The sequence below is a fragment of the Ipomoea triloba genome, chromosome 15 (genome assembly GCF_003576645.1).
Source record: "Ipomoea triloba cultivar NCNSP0323 chromosome 15, ASM357664v1".
NCBI classification, from domain to species: Eukaryota; Viridiplantae; Streptophyta; class Magnoliopsida; order Solanales; family Convolvulaceae; genus Ipomoea; species Ipomoea triloba.
Genome location: NC_044930.1, coordinates 5,127,929 through 5,141,763, shown reverse-complemented (window position 1 = coordinate 5,141,763; position 13,835 = coordinate 5,127,929). Strand labels below are relative to the sequence as shown.

The 13,835-nt window shown below is 36.1% G+C and overlaps 2 protein-coding genes across 3 annotated transcripts; one reads left to right on the top strand and one right to left on the bottom strand.

The window, feature by feature from the left end:
• Positions 1-2,279: 2,279 nt before the first annotated feature.
• On the top strand, positions 2,280-5,922 carry LOC116006973 (clathrin light chain 2-like). 2 transcript variants are annotated; one of them, XM_031247523.1, is made up of 3 exons: positions 2,280-2,650; positions 4,974-5,127; positions 5,327-5,922. In XM_031247523.1, exons 1-3 carry the CDS (start codon positions 2,391-2,393, stop codon positions 5,657-5,659), a joined length of 747 nt encoding a protein of 248 aa, XP_031103383.1. In that variant the 5' UTR covers positions 2,280-2,390; the 3' UTR covers positions 5,660-5,922. The 2 variants fall into 2 exon arrangements, with proteins under 2 accessions (XP_031103383.1, XP_031103382.1); XM_031247522.1 differs by lacking the exon at positions 2,280-2,650 and adding an exon at positions 3,909-4,267.
• Positions 5,897-8,704, bottom strand: LOC116006971 (putative serine/threonine-protein kinase). The gene is made up of 7 exons (XM_031247521.1): positions 8,561-8,704; positions 8,295-8,444; positions 7,814-7,926; positions 7,513-7,723; positions 7,044-7,281; positions 6,714-6,864; positions 5,897-6,599 (listed from the first exon to the last, which is right to left on the bottom strand). The coding sequence occupies exons 2-7, from the start codon at positions 8,356-8,358 to the stop codon at positions 6,258-6,260; spliced, it is 1,119 nt and encodes a 372-aa protein (XP_031103381.1). The 5' UTR covers positions 8,359-8,444; positions 8,561-8,704; the 3' UTR covers positions 5,897-6,257.
• Between the last annotated feature and the right edge of the window lie 5,131 nt (positions 8,705-13,835).

Genomic DNA, 13,835 nt, shown 5'->3' with positions numbered 1-13,835 from the left:
TAAATACACACATATATAAGGGATGATTTACGTGCGAAGGAACTCTCAGATAAAAAAAATAGAGTGAGATCTGAACCGTTGATCTAATCTTCGTGACAACTAGCTGCGAATGATTTAGGTAAGTAAGTGTGGGTTTGGCCAAGGAGAGTCCATTTAGGAAAGTGGAGGTGTTTTTTTTTTTTGGGAAAGCGGCTAGAGCCGGGCACGTTTAGTAGCATGATATGGAGCAGAATTCGGAAAAAAAAAAATGGAAAGTGGCTAAGGCCGGGCACGTTTAGTAGCATGGTATGGAGCAGAATTCAGAAAAAATGAGTGAAGGAGGAAAATTATGTGTTTGGGTTGTGGATGGCGCCCCCAACCCCAGTTCTTGATCCATTAACAGGTGGCAAACCTCGTCGGGCCAAAACAAAGCATTGGTGTTCTAGCGACAAACCGCTCCCCACCCACAGCAGCATGAGGTTTTTCCACCCCTCACCCGACTACCTAGGTCATTCACTATTGGGCAGATGGCTCTGGCCCAATCCGTTTGCCACTTGCGGACTGCACAGTTTGACTGTAGACGTTGAGGGAGGGAGAACGGGTGGACGATATGGGTTAGTGGGTGTATGAGTTAGGCAATCTCCGGGCGATTGGCAGTGACCTTGATCATGCTTTTGTAATTTGGGACGCAAAGAAGTGTTTGGTTGGAAACTTGGCACCTAGCAACACACACATGTGGCTAGGGATGGTAGAGTGTTGTGGTTTGTGCACCTATCCACGGCATGCAACCTTAGGAGTAGTATAAATGGAGGGAGTCTGTACAGTTAGTACCATCATCATCTCTCTTCTTCTCCTCTTGACTTATTTCTCTTCCAATGGTGCAATGTGTCAATTATCCTTTGCGTGTCAGCTGGACAATGGTAGTAACCTATTAACCTGGGGTTGGACGATGGGCTTGTTGGTTGGGCTACGTGGGCAAAATATATTTCTTTTATTTATTTATAATATTCGTAGCTCATACATTATTTCAAAAGTCTTGAGCATATTAATCTAATACACTTTTCATACACTTTTCATACCCGTTACTTGATATTAACACAGTTGCATGAGTTTTCAAAAAAAAAAAAAAAACACAGTTGCATGATAGGTCCGATCTATTAAAAACCATTAGTACTTTATAAGATGATCAACAACAAGAGGTCTCCACTTTGATTTTTTTTTTTTTTAAAGTGACCTGTAACCTTCTAATGCATATAAATATAGAGAAATAACTCAAATAACTTTATAATTAATATTGAATTACTAACAAAATAAATAAATAATGAAGTACAAATGTTGATCTGCTTATGCAATTAAAAACTTTTAAATTCATCTTTCAAATTTGATACGTTAACATAGTAAAGATTAAGTCTAGCAAAAGCAACTAAAATTTCAATATTTAATAAAAGGTACAAAAAAGTTAACTTTTTTTTAGGTAAACGTAGCTATTCCATTAATTCATAACGTAAAACGTTTACATCAATGATCAATGAAATGGTAAACCATTTCTTACCGTCAGACATAGAAACAACTTTTCTAACTATGCTATAGAAAACTTGAATCGCAGACTGTTTCATAATTAGGAAGCTATGTTCTTTCAGGGAACTTAAAGCTTCATCAAAGATTTGGGTCTTCGTCATCATTCTTTTTTGCTCGCCCAGGATTAGATCAACACTTGCCGAAACCAAACTAAACGATTTATGCTAATGAAAATGAAAAGCTCGTGAAAGTAACGAGAGGAAAAAGAGGAAAAATGTTGGTGAAAGTAACGAGAGGAAAACACAATAATATAGAAAATAAAAAGTGGGTAAAGTCAAAGTAGGGTTGGGAGTTCAAGACTACCAACAAAAATCCCAATACATACCTACTATTATTTTATTCAAAGGGAGAGAAAACTGGAGAAGAAGATCTGTGGCGGTGGTTGGAGGCGGACGGAGCTGCGACGGTGGTCGGGGCGGAAGAAGAGCGAGAGCAAACGTAAAAGGTGACCAAAACCGCCGGCTCAAAACTCCATTAAAGCTCCGGCCGGAGGCCGGCGGTGGAAGCCGAAATTGAGCAGCAGAGAAAGGCGCTTGGTTTTAGAGTGAAAAGGGAGGCAGCATTGTACAAAAAGTTAACTTAAAAAAAAACAATAATGTACAAATTATGAGGTATGGTGGCGGCTCAAAGCTAACAATATTCTATATCTCATTTTGACTTCTGTAGTCTTGCCCACTAGCCAGGCGACACGTGACAAAAACAGTGGAAGAAGACTCACATTATAGTATTTACTTTTTTAGTGAAAAATATGAGTAGATATCTTACACTTCTTCAGACAACGTGACAAGGAAGTTTCAGACACAGAAATCGCCGGATTGTAGTCGGAAAGAGCCATGTGGCAGACGGCATCACCGGGTTCCGGCTCGTCCGACGGCGAGCCAGGGGCGGAGAACCGGCCGTTAGGCGAAGACGGCGTCGCGGAAACCGAGTCAACGAAGGAAGCAGACGCTGTGGAAAACGACGGCTTCGGTTCTCAGCCCCCTGCATCCGCCGCCGGTGGATTATCGCCGGAGAGACAGGAAAACGGCCCGACGCTTCCTCCGCCGGAGAATATGGTGCGTGAGGAGGGTTTTGCCCTGAGAGAATGGCGACGGTAAGTAAAAATTTCCTCTAGTTTAATTTAGACGGTTTTTGCATGCAAAGCCGCAAACGCATAAATCAATGAAATTNCACAGTTGCATGATAGGTCCGATCTATTAAAAACCATTAGTACTTTATAAGATGATCAACAACAAGAGGTCTCCACTTTGATTTTTTTTTTTTTTAAAGTGACCTGTAACCTTCTAATGCATATAAATATAGAGAAATAACTCAAATAACTTTATAATTAATATTGAATTACTAACAAAATAAATAAATAATGAAGTACAAATGTTGATCTGCTTATGCAATTAAAAACTTTTAAATTCATCTTTCAAATTTGATACGTTAACATAGTAAAGATTAAGTCTAGCAAAAGCAACTAAAATTTCAATATTTAATAAAAGGTACAAAAAAGTTAACTTTTTTTTAGGTAAACGTAGCTATTCCATTAATTCATAACGTAAAACGTTTACATCAATGATCAATGAAATGGTAAACCATTTCTTACCGTCAGACATAGAAACAACTTTTCTAACTATGCTATAGAAAACTTGAATCGCAGACTGTTTCATAATTAGGAAGCTATGTTCTTTCAGGGAACTTAAAGCTTCATCAAAGATTTGGGTCTTCGTCATCATTCTTTTTTGCTCGCCCAGGATTAGATCAACACTTGCCGAAACCAAACTAAACGATTTATGCTAATGAAAATGAAAAGCTCGTGAAAGTAACGAGAGGAAAAAGAGGAAAAATGTTGGTGAAAGTAACGAGAGGAAAACACAATAATATAGAAAATAAAAAGTGGGTAAAGTCAAAGTAGGGTTGGGAGTTCAAGACTACCAACAAAAATCCCAATACATACCTACTATTATTTTATTCAAAGGGAGAGAAAACTGGAGAAGAAGATCTGTGGCGGTGGTTGGAGGCGGACGGAGCTGCGACGGTGGTCGGGGCGGAAGAAGAGCGAGAGCAAACGTAAAAGGTGACCAAAACCGCCGGCTCAAAACTCCATTAAAGCTCCGGCCGGAGGCCGGCGGTGGAAGCCGAAATTGAGCAGCAGAGAAAGGCGCTTGGTTTTAGAGTGAAAAGGGAGGCAGCATTGTACAAAAAGTTAACTTAAAAAAAAACAATAATGTACAAATTATGAGGTATGGTGGCGGCTCAAAGCTAACAATATTCTATATCTCATTTTGACTTCTGTAGTCTTGCCCACTAGCCAGGCGACACGTGACAAAAACAGTGGAAGAAGACTCACATTATAGTATTTACTTTTTTAGTGAAAAATATGAGTAGATATCTTACACTTCTTCAGACAACGTGACAAGGAAGTTTCAGACACAGAAATCGCCGGATTGTAGTCGGAAAGAGCCATGTGGCAGACGGCATCACCGGGTTCCGGCTCGTCCGACGGCGAGCCAGGGGCGGAGAACCGGCCGTTAGGCGAAGACGGCGTCGCGGAAACCGAGTCAACGAAGGAAGCAGACGCTGTGGAAAACGACGGCTTCGGTTCTCAGCCCCCTGCATCCGCCGCCGGTGGATTATCGCCGGAGAGACAGGAAAACGGCCCGACGCTTCCTCCGCCGGAGAATATGGTGCGTGAGGAGGGTTTTGCCCTGAGAGAATGGCGACGGTAAGTAAAAATTTCCTCTAGTTTAATTTAGACGGTTTTTGCATGCAAAGCCGCAAACGCATAAATCAATGAAATTTTTATTTTGTATTTTCTTATTTATTGATATTTATGGTGCATATTAACTACCTTGACTATGATTTTGCAATTTTGGTCCCGTAAGGTACAGAGTCAAATTTACGTATACGAATTCTCTTGTCTCTAGCTACTGATAGGGTAGGATATGAATTCTTGATTTAAATAACAATTATTTGCTCTAAAGTAGGTGAGAATGACTAAATTGGTTTTCAAGTTGAAAAATGACATTACCTGAAGCTAAAATGATTTTCAAGTTAGTACTAGGTTATAATTTCGACTTTCAGCAGAACAACTTATTGATCTTCTTGATTTGAACCGATTAATTTCTAGACTAGTTTAATTCCTTGTAGATAACCTGATTTAGGCTGGTTTAGCTCCTCGTGGTTTAACCAATTTACCTCCTTGTGATTTACCTAGTGCCTGTACGTTATTAAATAGTTGCAGCATGTTTCTCTCGTCATTCAAAAAATTACTAGATTTTACAATGAATTAAAAAGCCCCATGCAACAATCAAATATAAAATTGGTATGGTATGAGCTAGGCGATGTATAATTATGTGAGTTTGGATGAATATTTATTTTAACTATGATGAACAAATTGATTGAAAGAGTGAGAGACATGGTTTTTGCAGTGAGAATGCGATTCGGCTGGAAGAGAAGGAGAAGAGGGAGAAGGAGATAGTGAAGGAAATAATCGAGGAAGCCGATGAATACAAAGCAGAGTATTACAGGAAATGGAAGCTTAGGTGTGAGAACAGCATAACTTCCAACAGGGAGAAGGAGAAGGTGAGACCCACACCTTCTTGTTAATCTCAACAAATGGTACCAGAATCAGGTCACGTGTTCTGCTTCAGCACGAGCCTATTAAAAAATTGACAGATATAAGAAAATAAAGTTGGACATTCGCTGCTAGCTATTGTAATTATAAGCATTTGATCCTAACAATGTTAATCTTATTATGTAACGCTTCCTGTTTGGTTTTCAGTTGTTCCTTATGAGCAGAGACAATTTCCATGCTGAAGCTGGCAAGAATTATTGGAAAGCCATTGCTGAGCTCATCCCCAATGAAGTCCCAACAATAGAGAAGAAGGGGAAGAAAACACCTGTTGTTGTTGTGATCCAAGGACCAAAACCTGGGAAGCCAACAGAACTGTCTAGGATGCGCCAAATACTTGTCAAGCTCAAACACGCCCCGCCTCCACATATGAAATCTTCCCCAAACCAACCATCAGAGCCTGGCAAAGAAACCAAGCCAGGCGTAACTGCTGCAGCTCATCCCGCTAAGCCTGCAGCACCATCACCACCAGATGCCTCCTAGCTCATCTGTTGCAAGGTAAGCTCGCTGCTCGTTCATTCTTGAAAAGCATTACAATAGATCAATGCTCTCTAGCCTTTCTCACTCATGTATGATATGCTTTGCTTAAGCTGAAGTTCCCAGTTATGTTCAGAAAGATACTGTTTTTCTTAGCTTGTTTTAGACCTGTTGCCTTGAGAATTATGGCTGTATAGTGTGTATAGAGTGTGTTCTGCTGCTTTATTATGTTGATATGATCAAATATAATACACTTCTGTTCATAGAAATACAATACAGAATGTCTGCTAATTTCTACCATTCCAACATTGTCATGCCTTTGTTCAAAACTATAAATTAGGATGCCTAGGTAAGTACAACACAAAATTTACAGGTGAGACTAGAGGCCAACCTCAACCAAGTTGGTAAGGCTATTGACTTGGTAACCACAAGGTTACATATTCGACTCCCAGCAGAGGCAGCTTATTGGCTTTCTTGATTTGAACAGTTCAGTTATGGGTAACCTAGGCTGGTTTAGCGCTCAGATAGTGGCTACAGGTTTCCCTTGCCTCTCAAAGAATATGAATGTGTGGGAGTAAAAAGAATAATAATTGAATGTCTTGTACTATCTTGGAAGCATATCTGTCATGCTCTGGAAACTATGCATCTGGTTTGCTAATGCAAAATGATTAACAGATTGCTTGCCTCTCTTTGGGCTGGCATATGCTGCTGCTTTCTTAGAGCTCTGTGGTCTATAAACTCCCGGCTCTGTCAATAATTTCTCGTTAAGGTTTACATCTTTCGAGAGCATCTCGATCACTTGTTTCATGCTTGGTCTTTGTTGAGAAGATGTTTGGGTGCAAAACAGCGCGACTTTAATGAAGCGCATTGCTTCAGGCTCTGGATATTCTGTCAATTCTGGATCAACGATTTCCAGAAGCCTGCCTTCTTCTTTGAGCTTCCATGTCTGCAAATATGTGTATGTTTCAGAAATTGCATCTACATAAAGTTTCTTTCAAAATCTTTATATACGAAGCAAGAACACTGCTTGATTGCCATATTCAGGGACTTTGAAACTTACCCATTCCACCAGCATCAACATATCCTCTCCAAAAGCAGCCTTACTACTGCTTCTCCCACTAATGATCTCGAGAAGAAGCACTCCGAAACTATATACATCAACCTTTGTTGTAAGCTGTCCTAGCAAAGCATACTCGGGAGCAAGATATCCTCTGCACAGTACCAAACAAATCGAATGAGATACAACAGTTAATGGAAACTCTGCAGAAGAAAGTAAGAGAAAGACAAAATTATGGCACCTTGGGAAAGTTTCCCAAGATATTACAAGCACCAAAGAGGCAAAGAGTTGAAGGAAATTAAGAATTTGGAAAGAAATGCAAGGAACACTCACATTGTTCCTGCCACTCGAGTACTGAGATGCGTTACGTTGTCAGGGAAAAGTTTTGCCAGACCAAAATCCCCGATTTTAGGATGAAGATTTTCATCAAGAAGCAGATTACTAGCTTTTATATCTCTGTGCACTATATGTGGTTCGGCTTCTTGGTGAAGAAATGCTAGACCAGATGCTGTTCCCAGACATATGGCAGCCCTCTCAGGCCAATCCAGATAAATTCTTTTGCCTTTAGAACCTGAAATGATAATTCAAATAGTCATTGGCCCGATAATTCACAACATGACAGTGAGCAGAGTCATATGAGATGGTTTTTGCGCCTCTGGGGGCACATCCCGCAATTAACCTCTCCTCACAGAACCCTTAAGTTTGGAGTTCAAACTTATGAGATGGTTTTTGCAGGATCAATATGACCTTTTGATATGTAAATGATCAAATCAGGGCTAGTTTCAGATTGTGTGATAGTTACCTAGTAATGCACTGGCAAGGCTATTGTTCTCCAAATATTCATATACCAACATCCTATTACTACCCTCAACACAACAACCAATCAGATGTACAAGATTGGGGTGTCTGATGTTTGAAATCATGTTAATTTCTGTCAAGAATTCCTTTGTTCCTTGCTTTGACTCTGCAGAAAGACATTTGATGGCAACACAAGTTCCATCCCTTAACACACCCTGCATATTCAAAAACACAATCAAGAACTTAGAAGTGTTTAAGGTTAAAATTTAGCCATCCAAAAAGACATCCTGATACAATAGTCTTACCTTGTAAACAACTCCAAAACCACCCCCTCCTATCTTGTTTGATGGATGAAAATGCCCAGTTGCTGATCTGATGGAGTTATAGGAGAATAACCTCACATTATTGGTAACAAGTTCTGAACATTCACCACAGAGAAGAAACCAGAAAGGGACAATTAGAATGGCCCGGGGCAGAAATTCAAAGAAATTAAACACACTGAAAAGAAACATATTCCAGACTGCACGCCTAGTTCAGTTGGTTTCTGAGCGACAAATTATAGACAAAGACGCATGATGAGTTTCACCCTCTCGTGGGTGACTCTTTGTGAGCACCAGAAACTATTGCTCCTCCCACTTAACGGGCCGCTAAGTTATTATGTTGTCGGAGCGAGGGATTTCGCATTTGTGGGCAAGGAAACATATTCAAGAATATGAAATAGAAGAATCATATGCAGAACACAAGCCAAAAGAATATAAACAAGACAAAAAGAAACTTCTTAATTACCTTGACTCAGAATCTCCCTACGATCTTTAGAAGATTCAAAAGCACCAAAGCAGCTAAAACCCATTGCTCCTCAGAACAAACACTTCAATTCCACCAAGAAATATCTAGCCTTTGATCATGCAGTAACTGCGCTTCAATCTACCATAAAACCTACCTCATAGAAGCCCAAGAATGCAATAACCCATCAGTATTCTAACCATAAAACTATTTAAAAAGAAGAAAAAAACAGCCAGAAAAATGATACCAATAGATAGTTGGAAACAGACCAGAGTTCTATGTAAATGGGAAAAGTTTAGGTGGGAACATGAGAGCAGAAGTGGATCGCAGAAATATTTATAGAAAACTACTAAAAAAGGTTTCTTTGTAAATGGGTTGGTGGAAAGATGGAGACAAGGCAGATTGCAAAAGAAAAACAGTAATGTCTCTTCGGCTTTTGCAGCACACACTTTTGCAATTTGCATTATACAACTGTCGTTGACCTTGTAACATATCCCTTTTGGTCCGTTTTGGATTGTGGCGGTAGTATGGTTAATTACACAATAATTTCTTTAATCATTTATGTCAAAACTAGTAAACTACCCCAATTTAGTAACACTATTTTAATGTGTAAGATAAAATATTTAGTGTCAAACAACGATGGATTATGAAAGAAACTAAAAACTAAAAAGACAACTTCATCGAATTATATCTTAGACTATGAATTCACTCTGATCCATGGGTCCAGGATATAATTATTATATAACATAATATAAGTATTATATTGCATCTTATTATAAAGGGTTCATTAGGGCTTTAATTTCCTACATAGCTATGGCCACTGGCTATCATCTTAACGTGTATATGATTACATAATGTCAATATATGAAATAATATTAACTAATTATGCATTCACATTTAGTAACGTATAATTGTTTATATGCACAAATTAATTTATGGAGGGTTGTTGAATAAAAATTTGTTTGCTTAAGTATTTTAAGCAAGCAAGAGAAGAATATCTAACGTGGTAAAGATAGGAATTGATGAATACTTATATATAACTTGATTAGTTGAATAAGATAGAAAAATGCTACAATGTTAGTATATAGAGGTGCTATATTTCAAAATAAGAAAGTTGTGAATGTTTAATTACTTGTAAATATAGTGTCATTTTACTATATTTTTTTATAATATACGAAATTGACAATTTTGTTCAAATAAAACACTATCATCAGCCGAATTGGTTGATCTGTTACTTCGATTATGGATATCCATCTTTTTTTAATCATTGCAAGTCTTTGCTTTGGTAAATTTTTTTTTTTCAAACAATGAAAACGACAACAAATAAAACTAGTTGAAATTTTCAAACGCGTCACACTTTTTACTTTTAGAGAAAACAACAAATAAAAGTATATTAAAGTATATTTTAAAAACATAATAGTGTGAATTAATGTTATAACTTTCATTTATGTCCCTTTTTTTCGTTAAGTTTTTTTTTTTTTTTATACATTATGCTATATAAGTTGTACTATACAATATTTTGGACAAACATATATAACCGTACCGTTATAACTTTCGTTATCTTACTATACACATACATCCACCAATTTCAAATTATTATTATTATTTTGAAGAGTTAAATAACTCCATTTACTATTAGACCTCGATTTCCATTCACGCTCGATTTCATGACCTCTTAAATGGGAGAGTCACTACGTACTATCTGAATACAAGATGTTTGGCGCTTTTTTTTTTTTTTTAAGTAATATATCTTCTATGAACACGTACAGTCACGACACATGATGAAGCATTACTTCCTTTGGACTCCATGTCATTTTTATTTTTATTTTTATTTTTTATAATATTTATAAGAAAAACATAAAAGTTAAGGTCGTCAGGCTCCCATCCGTAGAGTCATTGAAGGATGTAAATTGTGAATCGCACGAGCAGCCTTTCAGTTAGTTCCCGATTCCCCGACTTACTATGCACACAAAAAACTCAACCCACACCCCATTCCATTCTGAGACGTCCAATTTCAATGATGTTTGAGGTTAAGTTCGAACCTTTATTTTACTATTTTTTGCTATGACTTGAGATCAAGTGATCAATGACTTATGGTAGCATCGAGGGCTCCTTTCTGATTATCTTTTGTACTATGTGATAATGCTTGCTTTTGTAAAAAAAAAAAAAAGTGATAATGCTTCATGCATGCGTCATTTTAGTCTCTTGACAAAATCACAGTTAATTAAATATAGTTAACAATTCAACGCGGCGCGCCCTAATTTATAGAAATTCGAAGGTTGTCAGTTTGTCAACCTTGAGGTTTCTTTCATTTTGACATAGAACAAGGTTTAGACTCTAGAGAATCGAATCTTAGTCAAAAGTTATTTTAATGAGAATATCCAATGACTCGTTATTGTGGAATGAGCTAACCCCATTGAAATTTTCCTTACATTTAGTTCAAACATTAAAATTGAAATCGTAACTAGAATCAAATACTTCTTAATTATAATGAGTTTATATTAAACAAATTCTTTATTTTGTAATAAATAAAAATGGGATTCATCAAAATAAATAAATAATTAAAATAAAAATATATATATTTAATATATATATATATATATATATATATATATATGGGGCGCTCTAATAAGAACGGGTGCCCAGGAGAGAAATAAGAACGATCCACACCCGTCCACGTGTCTAGATCAACGAATCAGATGTAATTTTAAAAAAACGACGCGGTGGCATTTTCATAAGTAACACGAACTTTGGTGCAAGTAAATAACACGAATCAGATGTAAACACTACTAAGTAAACTTTAACACTTAATATGTAATTTTCAACAACTAAATATGCATACTTGGTAAATTTTATAAAATCAACGAAAATGCTAAATTTTAAATCTAAAATGTAAATGTCAGACCTTAAGTAGTAAAAAGTGAACCACTGGACCAAATAAAATAAAAAAAACTCAGTCATAAAACTCTAAAATTAAAACCCTAATTATAATGTGCTTTCGCATTTTTGCAAGTGCAAACTTTTAATACTAAATATACAAAATGTTAACAGTAAATGTGCAAAACACCAAATCTGCCATTAGTAAATTGGATATGTATTCACCCAAAATCCGTCCCACACTCACCTCTAGATGTAAAATATGACCTAGGGGAGTGTTTTTTTTTTTCCTGAATGGATGTTTGAAAATAATTATTATTATTTTGATTTTTTAGATGTTTGAATTTTTTAATTATAATTTTTTTTAAAACTTAGAATTCGTCATCTGATTCACACCTGATCTGATCTAATCTAATCCGTCATTTACAGATTGAACTAGATTAGTTCATTCCACAACCCTAAAGGATGTAGATGGAGATGGATTTTCTAAATTTTCCTTTAGCAAATTAAATTGGATTTGGATGCAGGTAAGATTTTCTAAATTTGCCTCGGATTAGAAGTGAATATGGATGGGATTTTTAAAATTTCCTTTTAGTATATCTAATTTAGATTCACTTCCACTCCATGCTTACCCTAGCTACAAAATAGGACCTAATGCACTAAAGGGTATCCCAAGTATCAAAGGAAGAGTAGAAAAAAACACCCAAAAATAAACAATTACAAAATTATTGACATACTGTCGTATACGAATAAAAGTCTTAGTATAAGATGGGAAACCTACTATCACGCATGATCGAACTATTGAAAAATGGAAAAAAAAAAATTAAAAAATGAAAAAATGTTGTAAATCGAACCTGATCGAACTAAAGGGAGAGAGGGGGGAGACACAAAACAGATCACTCCTTGCAATTCCTTAGGGCAAACCTCCAGAGTGAATACTAAAATGGGAATACGATTCTTGTTTCAAGGAAGTTTTTGTAGAGAAAAAAAATCAAAGAGGGATTTTTAACAAATGGGAAGATGATTTTTGGGGTTTTATTTTCTTGCAAATTATGTTTTTTGTGGGGCTCATATGTTTACCAAATTAAAGCTAAGTAACGCACACAGAGTGCGTCTAGCGGAACTAGTAACGCACACAGAGTACGTTCGGCGGAACTAGTAACATTCAGCGAAACTTTGTGTCCAGCATAACACGTGCAGTACACGTGCAGTTTTAACCTTTTTTTCTCTGTTCTTTTTGTCAGATTTTTTCCCCCTCTCTTTTCCTTCTATTTTCTCTCCTAGTTGGCACTTCAACTAGGAAAACATTCACACTGTAACAAAGGCTAATTAGGCAAACAACAATTATCCTACCAATCACTATTATATTGACACATATATCAAGGGATTCAAGCGGGATGATTAAGTTCTATTTCAATCTTAGCTTGACCACTCCAGTAGTACAAGTAGCAAAATATTTTTCAACAAATGAGGAGTTTAGTCTGGCACAAGATTAGCTAATTAAATTATTAAAACTGCGAAAAGGGAATTGTAATGTACAGTGAAATCCAAAGAAAACTTACACTTCATGGAAGAGATATGCTTCTCCATTTAAGGCTCCTTAAATATGCTTCTCCATTTAAGGTTAGACAATAATTAATCTAAATATCACCTAAATCTACACCATTATTTTTTTTTTAAATCAATGAAAAAAAATGTTTCCTCACAATCCTCTACAGTGAATGTGTCCTCATATGAATGCATTCCATATATATATATATATATATACGGTCACCACATTTTTGAGAGACAGGGTATTAGACTTGACCCTTCGTTGACCTCTACCCAACAATCATCTAGTCACTAATTACTAAATTTGTCCTTTTATCGATCGGTCACAACCCAAAAAAACTTTTAACTGAATATTTCATGAATGGCAATCAGCCTCAGTAACCATTGCATGCTATAGTTAAAGAAATCTTTCCATAACAGATTACAAGACCTTTAACAACAAGAGATCAAATTTGGAATGATATATTAATTGAAGGAATACCAAAACACACACATACATCATTGCATATCTGGAATTTGAACAATTCTCTTTATGTTTATTTTACATTTTCAGACATGTTTTAAATATTTGCAACTCTTCAACTTTACTAAATTTCTATTTAAACAACAGGCTTTTATATCTAGAAGTGACAAATTTAAATACAATTTGAAAGATTATGAATCAATTTAGTTCTTGAGAATTTTTCTTTCTTTGTCACTTGTTGACATTGTTTCCCTTGTCCTACATCAGGAGTCATTAGATTCCTCAAGAAGTTGTTCATCTTCATCGTCACCAGCATATTCATTTAATCATTTTCGTTGGCATCCAATAGATGAATCCTTGATTAAACAAAAATGAAAAAAAAAATAAAGTTAACCTCAAATCAAAATTATATATATATATATATATATATATATATATATATATATATATATATATATATATATATATATATATAAAATGATGGTGCAAATACAAAAATACTCCGTTACAATACCTCTCCATGAGAAATTTTCCAATTAAATAGCTTTCATCCACATACTCAGTATTCTCCTGAAATTAATAACATTAGTTTTTTATATGGTAATTAATTATTTTCATAATTATTGTACTATAAATTACAATTAGGCTATGGT

Excerpts from the sequence above, each read along its gene's own strand:
- LOC116006973 (XM_031247523.1), top strand. The coding sequence starts at position 2,391 with ATGTGGCAGACGGCATCACCGGGTTCCGGCTCGTCCGACGGCGAGCCA. Across the intron at positions 2,651-4,973 it reads GCCCTGAGAGAATGGCGACG|TGAGAATGCGATTCGGCTGG; the intron begins GTAAGTAAAAAT and ends TGGTTTTTGCAG. Across the intron at positions 5,128-5,326 it reads CCAACAGGGAGAAGGAGAAG|TTGTTCCTTATGAGCAGAGA; the intron begins GTGAGACCCACA and ends TTTGGTTTTCAG.
- LOC116006971 (XM_031247521.1), bottom strand. The coding sequence starts at position 8,358 with ATGGGTTTTAGCTGCTTTGGTGCTTTTGAATCTTCTAAAGATCGTAGG. Across the intron at positions 7,282-7,512 it reads CCTTGCCAGTGCATTACTAG|GTTCTAAAGGCAAAAGAATT; the intron begins GTAACTATCACA and ends TTATCATTTCAG. Across the intron at positions 6,865-7,043 it reads ACTCGAGTGGCAGGAACAAT|AGGATATCTTGCTCCCGAGT; the intron begins GTGAGTGTTCCT and ends GGTACTGTGCAG.